Source organism: Vulpes vulpes, chromosome 7 (genome assembly GCF_048418805.1).
Source record: "Vulpes vulpes isolate BD-2025 chromosome 7, VulVul3, whole genome shotgun sequence".
Lineage (NCBI taxonomy): Eukaryota > Metazoa > Chordata > Mammalia > Carnivora > Canidae > Vulpes > Vulpes vulpes.
The window spans coordinates 112,915,446-112,931,575 of record NC_132786.1 but is presented as its reverse complement, the minus strand read 5'-3'; the positions used below and the strand labels follow the sequence as shown (position 1 = coordinate 112,931,575).

The window sequence follows — 16,130 nt, the reverse complement described above, 5'->3', positions numbered from 1 at the left end:
TGGGAGGACATGCAAGGACTGGTAAACGTGGCTGTGACAAGGGGAGAAGGCACATTTTTCACTTGAACTTCTTTGTGTTCTTTGGATATTGTGCCATGATTGGTAATGCCTCTCTCCTCAAAGACAGTACAAGTTGGTCACAAGAGAGATGGGTGAAGAAGGTGAAAGGGATCAAGAGAACACTTACCCCAATGAGCACTGAGTCATGCCGAGAAGCGCAGAATCACTGTATTTACAGAAACTAATAACATTGTATGTTAACTAGATTGGGATTACAAATCAATCAATCAATCCCCAAATAAGTACAAGTCCATAAATAAATAAAAGAGATGTCTCATCAATCCCATCAGACCTGCTCCCTATTTTGGGGGGGTGATGTGACATATCCACTCAGTGTCTGCTAAGCACTCTGTGCTAAGCACCTCCTTGAATGCACACCTAAGTGCCATATTGTGTTGAAATGGCCCAGAAATGGATCCTTCATCCACCTACTCATTCAACAAAGACCTAAAGGATCCATAATAAGCTGAGCACTGGGCTAGAGATAAAAAGATGGATGCGATATCTATCAGTACGATCCCCTCAGGAAGTCCCATGGCCTCGGAGCACAGCAGCCACAATGCACATTTATATCGTATTTTGTAAATAACCGATTCCTTACATTCTCCGCAAGCGTTTATTTGGGTGAGAGATCATAAAATATATTTTTATAATATACATAACAGAAAACACATTTGAATGAATACAAAATTAAACGACAGAAGGTGACAGCATTTAGTGTTTATAAATGAAATCGTCAATAACTTTAAACATTTCAGAGAAAAAAAGTGTATTTAAAAGTTGTGACTATGCTTATAATACTTTAATAAAAAATAAAGTATTAGGCTTTGAAAGGTAATGCATGACTTAAGTTTTTCAAAAGATTTCAAAATGTGCTTCTAGACACTGTCATACATGGACCAAAAAAAAAAAAAAAAAAAAAAAACCAAACAAACAAACAAACAAAGACGACAAAAACTTTGGCAAGCAAAGTATTAGTCCATAGCAGCTTGGTAAAGTTTACTTTTATACAAAGATTCTTCAATTTACATTTATTCTTGTTACAGGAGCAGAAAGAACTGATATGCCAAGTGGAGTCTTAGCTATAATAGCAAAAATAATTATTTTAAAAAGCCTGTAATCTATGAAAATGTGTACCATACAGCATCTATAGAAACTGGGTAATTGTAAACCTTGTGATTATTGCCTCTTCTAAAGAAACAGTTAACCCCCAAAACTCACATGTCCACATCTCTTGTTTGAAGGCAGCCTCAAGCTTTAAACTAACATACACTGGCTATTTAAAAAATTCTTACCTCCATTACTAAAAGTGTTTCTGTAAAGTCCCTTGGAAATCTTTTCAGTATTCTACTAACAAGATATATCATGATCAATAAATGATCACAAACTTTAGAATGAAGTACTGAGGAGAGAGAAAGGATGACCAAGTAGGAGGTTTCTGCCTCCAACTCCTGGAAGACCTGTCTACTTTGAGACCCACAGCTCTAAGAAGACAACTCAAAATTGCTTACATTTAAAAAAATATTTTGTCATGAATAACTGAATAATTAGATTTCTAGGAAATGAGGCTTTTAAATTAAGATTTAGCAAAATTGACTATAATGAATTTTCCTCCAATCACTGAGGAATGACAGAAGAGAAATCGGTTGAAATTTTACATACAAAAGATATAAATACTGCATAATATGTAGTGAATATTGGCACATACCCTTTCGTATTTAAAGCATAAAATGCAATCAGCAAATCTGATGCTCTTAAGATACATTTACGACATAGCTCAAAAAACCTCTACACATCCTGGAAACTTCCACAGTTTAAGGCTTCCCAATAGGTTTGTAGCAAGCATCAGGTTGCCAGAGGCGAATATCAACAAGAATTTGATTGAGTTTTTGCATCCAGAGATCCCGTTCTTCCTTAGTATCTGCAGACAGCCAGTTTCTACAAGGACAAACAAACAAGAAGTCAGGATCCTTTCCCCCATTCCATACCACCCTGTACTCCTGTGAGGGTTGGGAGGGGGAGCCCAAACAAACCAGTAAAATGAGTTACTCTTTACCAATTTTTAACAGATGCTAAACAAATGCCCTATTGGGAGGTGCTTCTTCAATTGCAAAAAAGGAAAATCATCCCGTCATCATCATAGGTTGGTTAACTGAATCAAAATTCACAGTAATCACATTTGGTTAATGATGGAATTTCCACACTAAAGATGGTAATAACTGTCTTGTACAGGTGGTCTGGCCTGGGCAATCTGGTGGTGCAGCACACCAAGTGTGCGCCACGTCCTAGCAAGAGCTAGCACACCATAGGGCTTTATCTGGGAGCTTCCCAAACCCCTCAGACTCGGGGTCCCCAAGAGGTGGAATCACCACCTCGTGGACCTTCACCTACAGGTAATCCTATTTTGCACTGTCTCTCATTATTTTTGTGTCAGTACTGTAGAACATGGTGTCTACGATAAATGATCTGAAGATCCTAAGGCTTTGTCTATCCTAACCTCTCCGTCCGTATCAGGAATCACTTCTTTGCATCCATATTTAGCCACAAGTTGAATAACTAGTTGATGAGGCAGTTGAAGGGGAGGAAGAGGAGAATTCCCTAACTAACAAGCTGGATCATTCTTCTAGAGAATAGTGGGTGTCAGAAGGTTTTTATGGTGCACTTATTTATTGCATCTTTATAATTTCTTCCCATTGGTATTAGAAATGGGGTAAGCAGTGAGCTGATCATCTATTAGTCTATGGAGAGAACACAACACGTACAATAATAATGACCATTAGCACAAGACTGTGCTAAGTGTGTTCACTCATCAATCTCTATCGTCACTCTGTGGAAACCCATGTTTACATCCTGACTCAGTGTCTCATTACCAAACGTAACTGTGCCGTTACTTAACTTTGCTGGCCCTCATTCCCAAGAGTTTATTCTCTTAATCTCCAACCAGAAATTTGCAGAGTAGCAGGAGACTGTTTTTCTAAGTCCTCTGATTTCACTGAGGGCATTTTGGGGATCAAAAGGAAGAGACATGTAAAGTCTCTTTAAATAATACTTGCCTTCTCAATTATACACAAAATCTTCAAGCTTAGCCCAAAGTACATTAACTAACTGCCTTGAAAATGGCTACACTGCAAGTACACTGGAAAACAGGATTAGCTAAGACATACCTTGAATGTTCGATTTCTTTTTAACTATGTTAATTTAGTTATTAGATTGTTCTCTGATTGCGTTTTCTTTCCATGTTAAGACTGTACTTTCTTCAAAGACAAGGACTATCTCTGATATTTCTTACAGTGGTAAGAACAGAGAGGGCAATCAATTACTTAGTGGACAGAAGTATTTATATTTATAGCCTTATACATACTTGGTGACACAGAGTGTGTCCCTGCATTGGCTGACAAGAGTCTCTCGGTCATCTTCTCTCTGTGGTCGGACAGTAATTAATTCAAAAGTGTTGCGTCTTGCACAAAATTCTCTGTTGGCTGGTTCTATTTGATGGCTTGTACAATTGGCCAGATTTATCCTTCCTAAGGGATTCTTTAAGAACAAATTAAAAACAAATTAATAGAAAATATACAAGATTGTTTATATCAATAAGCATTAAGCAGTATTTAAGTTGGTATGAACTTAAAATTAAAAAGCCATTAATGTGGAAGTTAAAATTTAATTATAATAGGTTTAGAGAAACATACTTAATATCTGTTATTGTTTCCTGGACATTAAACAGAAACCAAAAATGTCAACTGGAGCTTTTAGCCAACTTAAAAAATAAACTCTTTGTTATGGAATACTTCAAACAGATGCGAAATTATAAGCACAGTATAATGAACTTCCATGTACCCATCAACCAGCTTCAACAATTAGAAACACATACTACTTTGTAATTCTGTTTTTTATTTCTATTTCTCAGTTTGGGGATACTAAATAATCATACTTGAGCAATAACATTACATTTTTTAAAAATGAGATACAACTCATCAAATAAAAACCTATTATCAAAAAAAAATTTTTTAAAACCTAATGTCAAATTTTAGAAACAAAATCAAAATCACTATATCCCTGTGGTGGTTTTCCATTACTGTTTTATCTCAGATTTAGGTAAGTCAACTATTAATAAAAACAAAAGTGAATTCAACATATTTCTGAGTAAAAATGTTATTAAAAACTAGTATGGAAATATTCTAGAAGAAAAGAAAACAAATATATGCCTTCGGGTATTTTAAGAGTGGTCAAATCACAGGGAATGGAAAAGACATAAAATCTTCCCACAAATACACACGCACAGGTCTTGCCACAAGAATATTTTTAATGGCTTAGTATACATTCAAAGGGGATCTGAGTGGGTGTGGAGAACAGAGGGAACCTCTGCTGAAACACTACATCAAAGTCAGGGCTTTCACTGACCAGGACTATTAATATTACCTTTCTTTTCTCATCATCTGGATAAGTCCAATAAGAGATACAATTTCCAGAAAGAACGCACCATCTTCTATGCCAGGCACCAAAGCCACTAACATCTTCAAATATGGTCTGAAAAGTCCATGAAATGTTAACTTTAGAAACTTAAGGATCAAATAAGATGTTAAACTTCAATATGTTGACATACTTCATAGTTCAACATCTACTTACATGAGTTTCACCTTCTTTTACCCTAGTAATGAAAATCACTAATTGCTAATTTCCAGAAATTGACCCAGATTTTCAATATCATCTAAAAGCATATAGCATTTAAGAACTTCCAAATATTAACCCCAAATTAATACCTTTATCTAATTTAGACTTTTTTAAAGCAGATCTTTTTAAAGCATAATGTCCCAAACCAAATGCTCCTTAAATAAGAGAAAAGTGCTCTGTGTAGAGTAGCATACTTTATATATTGACAAAACAAAGGATAGCTTATTAAGTTAGATTTATTTTATACAAAAGATTGGCATTTAACTTTTATTCAGAAGAACAAAAAAGGATTAGAAGAGTCAACTCCTGACATTCTATGCCCTGACAGATTACTGTGATAAACAGAGCTCCCGGCCACTGGCCACTGCGGAGCCAGCCAGCACACCTGAGTAGCACCTCCCAGCAGGCAGACAGCCGGCTAGCCCATGCCTTAGGCCAGCTCCTGCCTCAGGCACACAAGCTACGTTCTAAAGCGAGGCGAAGCAGTCATGTCGGTTGAGGTCAGGGCTCTGGAAAAGGTAACTCACAACGTGTGGCTTTTTTCCGTGGAAGTACTTGCACTTAAACAGGTAAGTCCAAGCTGTTCCCCCATCTCACTATTTTGTACTTGTAGTCCTAATGAGCCTTAATCATATAAAAGTCTTTACTTTGGATTTAAAGGGAAAAAAAAGGGCAGCCCAGGTGGCTCAGTGGTTTAGCACTGCCTTCGGCCCAGGGCGTGATCCTGGAGACCCCGGATGAGTCCCACGTCAGTCTCCCTGCATGGAGCCTGCTTCTCCCTCTGCCTGTGTCTCTGCCTGCCTCTCTCTCTCTCTCTCTCTCTCCTCTCCGTGTTTCTCCTTAATAAATAAATAAAATCTTAAAAAAAAAAATAAAAGGAAAAAAATTCCTTTAAGAAATACTATTTTTTTAAAAAAAGATTTTATTTCTTTATTCACTCATGAGAGACACAGAAAGAGGCAAGGAACCCAATGCAGGACTCAATCCCCAGACTGGGATCATGCCCTGAGCCAAAGGTAGACACTCAACTGCTGAGTCACCCAGGTGTCCCTAGGAAATACTATTTTCAATGGACAAAAGTAAGGGAAAATGTAACAATGCTAGAGATCGGGGGTTAGCAAATCTTTTCTGTAAAGTACCAGAGAGTAAAGATGTTAGACTTTGTGGGCCCTCAGGGCTCTGTCACAACTATTCAATTCCCCTGGGGTAGGGCAAAAGCAGTCATAGATAATATGTAAACAAATGAGCCCATGTGCCAATAAAACTTTATAGAAACAAGCAGCGAGCCACACTTTGCTGACCCTTGCTAATATAGACAATCCAAAAGGATCTTCATGTTTGATTTCAGAATGTGTTACAGCTTTTCCACCTTCACATGGATCAACTAAGCATTACCACCAACCCTCAGATAGTGGACATACACTCTCCTCGATTCACTAATTTGTGTGAATTTACCAAACCCTGGACTTGAGTTAGGAGTACAAACTCCGGCCATGAAGAAAAGTTACTTTGTGTGAAGGAAGTTTCTATGAGAATGAAATCTGAAATCTATTAGCTTAATTAATTAACCCAAATTAATTAGCTTACTCTAATCATATATCCTCTTACCCCACCTTTAATTCTTCCTCCCCAGTTTATCCTCTTTCCTCCTCAAGGCATGCTTTTCTAGGCAACATTGGCTCACAACCATCCAGGGAAAAAAAAGAAGAATGTTGCTATTTCAATCTCAAGCACAAAATTAGTATAAATGACTCACCAGCTCCCTCTTATGTTTATGCTCACCCTTTACATCATAAAGCTAATAGACAAGGAAAAATTTGATGGGTAAGAAATAACACATTATTATACCCAACTATGATCAGAGAAGAATAAAAAAAGGACAGCATTTTCATTTTTATAGCTGAGGAAAGTGTAGGCCAAGGAAACTAAATGACAACACATAATCACAAAGCAGAACTGGAACCTTCTAGCCAAATCCAGAACTTCTGTCTCTTGTTGCTCATTGGTCAAGGCAGAGCTAGACTAGCACCGCTTTAGATTCACTTGGCAAGATTCTCTGGTCGATAATCGCCTTCCTTCCAGCTGTCCCTGGCATATGAGGAAGGAAAATGGAACCAAGCAACTCTAACTTCAATTACTATTTTATGGAGGGCAGAAGTAATTAAAAGGCACAGTTTGGCAGGGGACAGAATTTATTTAAGGGAGTTCTGAGAAATTTCTTGCCACATTTCTGTAAGTGTAGATGTGGTAAGAATGGGTTATAGGCCCAGGAGCAAACCTGAAAAGATCTAACTAATGCTAACCTAGTTAAGAGCCCAGCTCAAAAATTAAGCAAGTCAGACATTATATGCAAATGAACTAGTGGCCATAACAGAGTCTATCAGTTGCTAAAGGTATCTACAGTAAAATATTAAAATATTTACATTAAAAGAAAAATCAGTAGGTAAACACTGCCGTCAAGTCAGAGATTTATAAAAACACTTTTCCAAGAACATCTAGTGCCATCTACTGGATTTACATGTGAAAAAAAACTAGCACAGTCTGATTTAGTCACACTGGCCACAGAGCTTTTCTTTCTGTACCCTTTGATAGCAACTGCACACTGATTTTGTGAAATCCTTTATATCATTCAAATTTCTTGCTTCACAAAGAAAACCAAAGTGATTAGATTTTCTTTTCTTTGGCACCATACCCACAATCTTCTTTGTATTCTACATACTTTTCTCCTCTGATCATAAAAAAAGTAATAGTTGACCCCTAAACAACCCTGAGGTTAAGAGGTACCAAAAATCCACATATAACTTTTGACTTCCCCCGGAACCTCCCATCAGAACTGAACCACTGATAGCCTACTATTGACCAGAAGCCATAACGATAACTTAAGCAGTCAATTAACACATATTTTGCATGTTATACGTGTTATAGACTGTACTCTTATAATAAAGCCAGAGAAAAGAAAATGTTGAGAAAATACATTCACAGTGCTGTATGTATTTATTGAAACAAATCCATGCAGAAATGGACCCACATAAGTGTTGTTCAATCAATCCTGGGAAGTGTGGCTAGGGTCTTATTTCTTCTCATGCTCATGATCTCGTTCCACATATTACCCCTTAACCTCAGCACAGGTTCCCCATTGCATTTTTGACCTCTCTGCCCTATTAGAAGCCACACATCTGTAAAGATTCTCAAGTCTCTCTGATCTTATTAAAATGTCAACCAAATCCTTTCTTTACTCTACATAGCTTTGCAAGTACCATACTCTATCTCTTTCTACTTTGCAGCCAAACTTTGTTTCAAAGAGTCGCTGGCACTCATTCCTCACCTCCCACCCTGTCCATAACCATCTGCAATCCAGCTTTGTTCTCTGCCTTGTAAATGAGTCCCACAGTCTCTAATATAGGTCCTGATCTAACTTGACTGCTCCCTCTTTCAGTTCTTTCTTTCTTGGCAACCATGACACACTGCCCTCCTGGTAGGTTCCTTTGAGAGCTTCTCTTTCTAGGTCTATGGCTTAAATGTTAGTGCTCTTCCTGTTTCTAACTCTCCCTGTGCTTCAATTACTTATCTCTAGGATGCAGATTTCCAAATATTCACCTCAACCAAAATGTCTATCTTGAGCTTTAAACTCAGATCTTTGGAAGCATCTAAAATTCAAATCGTTTAAAACTTAACTCACCCAAAGTTCCCACCTTGGGGCATGAAGGAACTGGCACGAAGGAACTTTCTGGGGCAATGTTCTAGATCTTAATAGAAATTTGGGTTATGCAAATGTATGCGTGTGTCAAAACTCAGGGATGTATGCTTAAGATTTGGAGGAACGTGCTAATGTCTACGGTATACTTTTAAGATTCTTCCCCCCAGGGATCCCTGGGTGGCACAGCGGTTTAGCGCCTGCCTTTGGCCCAGGGCGCGATCCTGGAGACCGCGGATCAAATCCCATGTCGGGCTCCCGGTGCATGGAGCCTGCTTCTCCCTCTGCCTATATCTCTGCCTCTCTCTCTCTCTGTGTGTGACTATCATAAATAAATAAAAAATTAAAAAAAAAAAAAAAAAGATTCTTCCCCCCAAACATGGTTATTTTCAGCAGTGGCCACAGGAATAGCTAGAAGGATGGCTAGGCAGTAGATACATGATGAAGCAAAGATAGTAGAATATGTTAAAGGCACAATCTAGATGGTTGGTATATGGATGTTTGTTGTAAAATTCTATCAACACTGCTGTATATCCGCAACTTTGCACAGTAACATTTAGGGGGCGAAAAAGATTTTCTACCCAAACATACACACTTGCTCCTCCCCAAGATCCCTTACCTTGGTGGCATCACTGCCACCCAACAAGTTGTACAAGGCAGGGATCTGGATGACATCCTTATTTCTGCTTTTCCACCCCCTATGCCACCCAGCCAAAACCACCCAGTCCCTCCTGCTTCATTTCTCTGGGTCAGCTCGTCCCCCTGCCAGTCCCCAGCCCCTCTTGGAGCGACTGTCTCCTTACCAGTCTCCAACCTCCTTTCCACATGTCAGGCAGGATGACTTTTCTAAACCCCACATATGATGTTATGCCTCTGCCTAAGATCCTACAAGCAGATCTTGCTGGCCTCAGGATACAGACTAATTCATTCAAAGGCCCTTTAACCCTGAGTCCCTTCTCCCCTAACCACACTGTCCTCTGCAATCACTCTTCTCGATGTCCCTCCTCCTCACATTCGCCCATACCCTAAGTGCAGGCTGAACTACCTGCCACTCACTCTTTGTATTGTCCTTATCCTTAGTGGGGGTGAGAGAGGGAAGGGCCCTCCGGGCCACTGTACATGCTCTTCCCTTTGCCTGGGGCACTTCTTCCTCCTCTTCTCCTTGGCTGACTTACTTATATCCAGACCTGATGTCCCACTAGTAACCCCCACACACTCTACGCTCCCACCTCTTACAGCCCTGTGGCGCACTTGCCAGTTTATGTGTATTTCTCCCTGCTAAACTAGAAGCTTCTGAGGGGAAGGATTATTTTTTGTGGCCTGTTAGATTCCAATTCCAGCAGTGACTGGCTGGCATACAATGGACATGCAACAAATCTCTACTGAACCCATGTATCACTGACTCTCATGGGTTTTCATTCCTATGCAAAACCAAGTCTATACTTCACAACACAGAAAAAGAAAAATATAGATTAAGTGATGCTACTTACTAGAAAACCTCTTTCTTCAACACTTGAATTCACTTGACATTTTATTTTTAAATAAATATGACCTTCCAAAGGCGATAAAAAGGGCACCTGTGAAGACAGAGGATAAGTTATTTGCAAAACGGTTTCAAAGTGTGATTTTTTTCCCCTGATAAAACATGTATAAATCGTGAATAAAGAAGATTATGCCTTGAAAGCACAGTATTTTCTAAAGTTGGAATGGAGAACAGGTGGCCCATACAGCCACTGGTTCCTTAGCAACAAGTGCTTTTGAAGAATAAATTCATTCAAGGTAGAGTTTGATAAAAACAGAACCCTAGGTCCCAAGTAAATGTGATAAAGAAAATAGAGATTTAAGAAGAGAATACATGTGTTTATCCATTCTCCATCAACAGAATATACTCAACTGGTAAATTAATCCAATACATTATTACTCAGCAGTAAAGAATACCGAGCTTCAGATATGGAAAAGCTGATCCCCAAATACATATGGAATTGAATTCTAAAGGTCTCCATTATTAATTACCAAAACAATCTTGAAAAAGAACAAAATTTAAGGAATCATACTTTCTAACTTCAATATTTAATCCAAAGCTACAATAATCAAAATAACATGGTAAGGGTACAAGGAACCAAGGCCATTCAACAAGGAAAGAGTAGTCTTGTAAATAAAAGGTGCTAGGGAAAGTAGATAGCTATATGCAAGAGTGAAGTTGGTTCCCTATCTCAATATCATATACAAAAATTAACTTAAAATGGATCAGTGACCTAAACACACCAGATAAAACCATAAAACTCTTAGAAGAAAACAGAGGAGTAAATCTTCATGATCATGGATTTAGCAACATGGTCTCGGATATCCCAGAATATAAGCAACAACATGAACAACAAAATAGATAAATTAGACTTTATCAAAATTGAAAGCTTTTCCGTGAGGTTTCTCAAAAAACTAAATATAGAAGCACTACATAATCAAGTGATCTTCTATGTATTTATCCAAAAGATTTAAAACTAGATTCTTAAGGGATGTGTGCACTCCCGTGTTCGTTGCATTCTTCACAACAGCAAGAGGGGCAAACAACCTAAATGTTCATCAACAAATGAACGGAGACAGACACTATGGTACCGACTCCTTTCTCCCCACTTCTGAGTATGAAAACTACTCTAGGCCATCAAGATCTTGTTTTTCTCAAAGCATGAAGTTTGTCTTCCAGGATCTGAAACTCTCCAATGTCTTCTCTTTTGTGTGTGGAGCCACAGCCCTGTACTTTGCATAGCAGATTCTTGAGATCAACTACTGTGTTTTTTTCATGTCTGTTCTCATAGCATACTGTCAGGCATTCAACAAATGTTTGCTAAAAGGATATTGTTAGGCCAAATAAGTACCCAGTTTTCCTATTAAAAATAAGAAAGAAAATGTGGTACACAGGTAACCCCTAAATTTTCAAGTCTGCCCACTGCACTTTTACAAAAGACCTACATTAGTACCTGTTTTTGCTAACTGAAAGAAAGCCAAAGAAGAGTTTCACTTTTATGAAAAAAAGCAAAAAGCAAAAAATAGCATTTGTTTTGCAGCTAGCTGTTATGGAGGCAACGTGCACCCCAAACAGCAAGATGGCACCCAGCTCTTTCCCAGGGGACCACACTCAACTTCTCAGCATCAAGCTGCCATAGCTCTGAAGTGTGTCTGTGAGCATCTGTGCTTTACCTCCATTTATTTTGTGCATCTGTTAGCAAGATGTGTCCTAAGGTATCAGAAAAGCCGAAGAGAAGTTACTTTTAAGTGTAAAAAAACCTTTTGGGTGTAAGGCTAGTTTCCAACAATTCAATCCTCCAACACAATAAAGAAAACTCCAAGGGGAGTTCTTGGCCAGAAAGAAGAGATTTTAAGAGACTAATTTCATGAGACAAGCCTCTAACTTTCTCAATTTATTTTTTATTTAACTTTTTTTTTTAACTTTCTCAATTTAAAAGGCATCCATAATGTAGAACCAAAACATCATGTGCCTCATTATCCTTTGTTATAAATTCCCTCGTTCTTTTCTTTTCCACATTATCAGTTTTCAGTTCCTCAGGCTCTCAATGCTAATTAATAAAATCCCACGGTGAACCCAGAGAATGCTGCTGGTACAAAGCATCTCAGAAAAACTAGAAGAAAATGTTCACTCTTAACTCCACAGCTGTGAAAAGTTGACAATATTCTTGGTCAGAAGCTTGTCCTGATGAGGTGAATTGAAAATACTCACACAAGGGTCAATATCACTACCCCCTGCTGAGTACAGAAATACGTGAAAATGTTGGATGTATTCCGTTTTCTGTTTAACAAAAGGGTCTTTGAAGATATTTGCACTTCTAAGATTATTGTTAAGAGCTATAAAATGTAACTTATAACCAGGGTGGCTAAATAAAATAAAATAAAAAAAAAAATAACCAGGGTGGCTGTAATTTTTCATAACAGTGGGATATTTCTGAGAGAAAGCAGTATTGTTAATAATTATACTGAGCCAATGGGTGTACACCAGATAGCTTTGGGCACAGCAGAACACCTAATACTCTTCCTATAACCTCGAAATTCTACAATCCTAATTGGTTGTTTTACTTCACAATTGTTTGCCCTACTACTATTTAAAATGACGTCTCTCTTTCTAATAGGGTATAAATACCTATGAAGTTTCTTTAAATCAAAAGATGGGCTGTGGGATGTCCTCCCTTTATCATGAAAGTGTAATAAAATCTATGACTATTTTGGATTCTCTATTCAAAGAAAGGATTTGAGAGCCGGTGACTCATTGAGATTCATAATTTAAATTGCAGGATGCCAGATTTAACCTCAAATAGGAAGGCAATCGCTATCAGTGGTATCCTAAATCCATAGAGCAAACAGTCTGGGTAAACCTCAATAGAAATTCCATTCTGAAGGTGATCTCAGAGATAACCTTTGTGACTGCTGTATTGTTGGTCACAGCACCAATAAAATAAGCAAACACTCCCTTTTATCACTGGCATCTGGTAGGATATGGGTGACTTGTCTATTCTCTCAAAGTCAATTAAGGAGGGTTACCATAGGACTACAGAAGGTCTTCCATTTTTCTCACCAACTTAAAGAACATCTAATTTAACTATTTTAAATATTCTCTTAAATCAACTATAAACTATTAGAACACATATTTGCTTCTTCCTGCCACTCACAAAAGCACATCTGAGACAAATTTTATGTCTGATTATATTGTATTTGATTCAGGAAGAGATTATATATAAAGTATTAGACACAACCAATTAAATTGAGTGATTTTGTACTGAATTATGCATTTGGCTATTTAAGTTATAACTGCAAAGAAATCAAGAGAATGGAAATACCACAACTTTTTTTTTTTAATTTGTAAGTGTGATATTTCGAATTAAAATGGCACCCAAACAATTTTTCAAGACTAGTCTATATTTAACATACATCATTGAAAACTTTCATTTTAAAGATTAATAATCTCTTACATATGCAGAAACTGGCATTTTGTAAATTTCTATATACCCACAGAATGCTTGCAATTGATCTTTGCAAGGATATTAAAAATCCTAAAAATAACCCTCATAAAACATGATTATATTTAGTCTAATTTTAGCATTAAATGCATTTTAATTTCAAAATCACTAAACGAAGCATCAACTGAGACTACTTTTATCTAAAACATCATCAGTAGCTCTTTCAATGTAGGAGAGGTCAACAATATTAAATACATTTTAGTTTTAGACAATTGAATACATTGAACACATTTTAGTGTTAGTTATTAATTTGGTATTTTAGTACCCAGAAAATCAAAGTCCAAGGGACTACAGAATCTTAACAAATTTAACTTGAAAAAAGAAAACAGAAGAAAAGCCCAAGTGCCAAACATGCATGGAAAAAAAGTAAGAGGACTGTCAGAAAAAGCTTTAAAGAACTATGAGAGTAAAGAAAAAGATGCCCACCTGAAAGAATCTAAAGAAAGAATAATGTACATCATGTCCTTAGTTATTTAAAATAACCAAGAACACACGAGAGTGGTTAGTGAAATGAATACATATGAGCCAAAACTTAAGGATTGATTTTTTAAACTCATTAGTTTCAAGCAAAGAAAATATGGCAACCTTTTCCTGGAACATATAGCCCAGTAGCTCTCGCTCTTTTACATCATAATTTATCTAAAACAAACAAAATAAAGACAAAAAGAAAAAAAAAAAAGACCCAAGATCACTCAATTTGTTAAACTAGCTGAATTACCACATAAAAAGTTATATAAATGTTTTTAAAATAACATGTTAAAACACATTATGCATCAACAATAATCAAAATTCCAAAGTTAGTCTGTTTTATGTCTAACAACTAAAAGAAAAATGTTTCATAGAAATTTAAAGTTGGATTATTTTCATCTAACCGAATATTCTCTTTTGGGAAAACAAGATCCCAGAGAAATGACATGACTTTGTTCGACATTAAAGGAAATTACTAGCATGGCCAATACAAGAAACCAGGCCTCCTGGTTCTTATACTTCATCACCTCCATTTTCCAACTAGGAAAATAAAATCTCTTAACAATTTAAAAATACTCTTGTGTTATACCACAAGAGTCAGCCCAAGGACCAAAGTTTGCCACTAGTTATCTCACTAAAATGCCATGTTGGCTATTAAAAGTTTAGTCATATCATATTATGGTGAAAAAACACTCTATAGTGACAGGATACAGATCTGAACTTTGAGACCTTTAGTTTGGGGAGAAAAGTATGGGAAAGAAATCCCTTAGACTCATGAGTACTTTTCTAAGAAATTAACCTATCTTTCCCTATCTTGTCAAAACAAAATCTATAAAATCGTAATCATTTCAAAATATTTGTTCAAATGGGCAAGTTACTACATTTAAAACTGTAAGCTTAACATCTACATGCAAGGAATAATATGCCTGTAGTCAGAAATAACCTTTAGAATAATCAGTATACACTATTTTGAAGATTCAACTGTTAAGAGATGAGACAGAAATACTTGCAACATCAAAAATGTAGGGACACCCATGCCTAGTTAAAATGTACAATTCTAAGAACATACATTTTCAGCCAGATTTCAAAATACTCGAAAGTCCTGGGGCATTTCCACTGACCTATTTTCTCTAAGAGTAAATAAATACATAAATTTAGAGTACCTTGTCCAGTGCAAATTTAGTGTTTCCTACTGAAGATAACGACAGCGTGTAAGATCCAACCAAGGCAAAGTTGCTGGTACGCACAGCGTTGAGACCACCTGGGCTGGCCATGACTGTAGAAAAAGGAAATGAAGTTTAGTTCAGTGACTTTTGTAAGTGTAAATAACAATTCTTCACTACAGCCCAACAGAAATTAAGTTGTCACAGAGAAAACTGCTTCATTTTTCTCTATCTCTAAAGAATGAAGGAAAACTGAAATACTTTATATTTAACTTGGGTAAAATAGCATAGACATTCCTTATCACTTCTTTGGGATGATGCATTTTTAAGACACAGAACTTAAAAATGTATAAATAAAACAATTTTCTGAAAAGAGATGTAAAAAGGCTTCAACGCTCTAGTCTAAGATAACATAATCAGCAGCAGAGACTGTATCTGCAAAGTTCTTCCTAGCTACCTTCTTGTACCAAGAAGAGACCGGCAGCCCAAAGGAGGTGAGTGAAACCAACTCTGTCCTTATTCCCTTTGGAAAACTCAGGCCTAATACCACTCTTGAGAATGCCTTTCCCAGCTTCCTGGCACTCAGGTTCCCAGTGAACTATAAACATGTTTGTCTGACATGATACACAATGCCAGTCATGGTCATAAAGTTAAAAGAAGTAAAGTCCATAATGTGGAGAGCATAAAACAAATTTCCAGAACAACCAAAGTTGGGGTGAAGCGTGATACCACCAGCTGCAGCTGTGGCTGGGTGACTGGTAGCACATTGGTACTGCCTGCTAGAGCCTGAATAACATGAGGCCTGACAGCCTATGGCAACATTTGACAGCGTGCTATTCCAGCCAGTAATCTTATATATTACTAAAAACCATACAGAAAACATTATTCAAAGGAGGCTAAGGTGAACATCAAGACGCCTATATGTATAAAGCATGTGTGCTGTTGCTTAGCTCGTTTCCTTATTCTGGTGTTTGAATTAGTTTAAGATCCACTCACCTGAAGAATGAACACTGCTTTTCTATTAAAAAAAAAAAAAAAAATCAGTGTAAA

The 16,130-nt window shown here is 37.1% G+C and overlaps 1 protein-coding gene across 7 annotated transcripts in view; it reads right to left on the bottom strand.

Moving 5' to 3' along the window:
• Positions 1–662: 662 nt before the first annotated feature.
• ANLN (anillin, actin binding protein) overlaps positions 663–16,130 on the bottom strand; it is a 49,935-nt gene continuing 34,467 nt past the window's right edge. For 4 of the 7 annotated variants that reach the window (XM_072764728.1, XM_072764729.1, XM_072764731.1 and 1 more), the window contains 6 exons: positions 16,077–16,098; positions 15,081–15,193; positions 9,916–10,002; positions 4,480–4,587; positions 3,422–3,594; positions 663–1,998 (listed from right to left, as the gene is read on the bottom strand). In XM_072764728.1, coding sequence (XP_072620829.1) covers positions 1,875–1,998; positions 3,422–3,594; positions 4,480–4,587; positions 9,916–10,002; positions 15,081–15,193; positions 16,077–16,098 — 627 coding nt within the window. In that variant the 3' untranslated portion in view covers positions 663–1,874. Of the gene's footprint in view, positions 1,999–3,421; positions 3,595–4,479; positions 4,588–9,915; positions 10,003–14,034; positions 14,089–15,080; positions 15,194–16,076; positions 16,099–16,130 lie in introns of all 7 variants that reach the window. The other 3 variants (XM_072764726.1, XM_072764727.1, XM_072764730.1) reach the window with 1 other exon arrangement.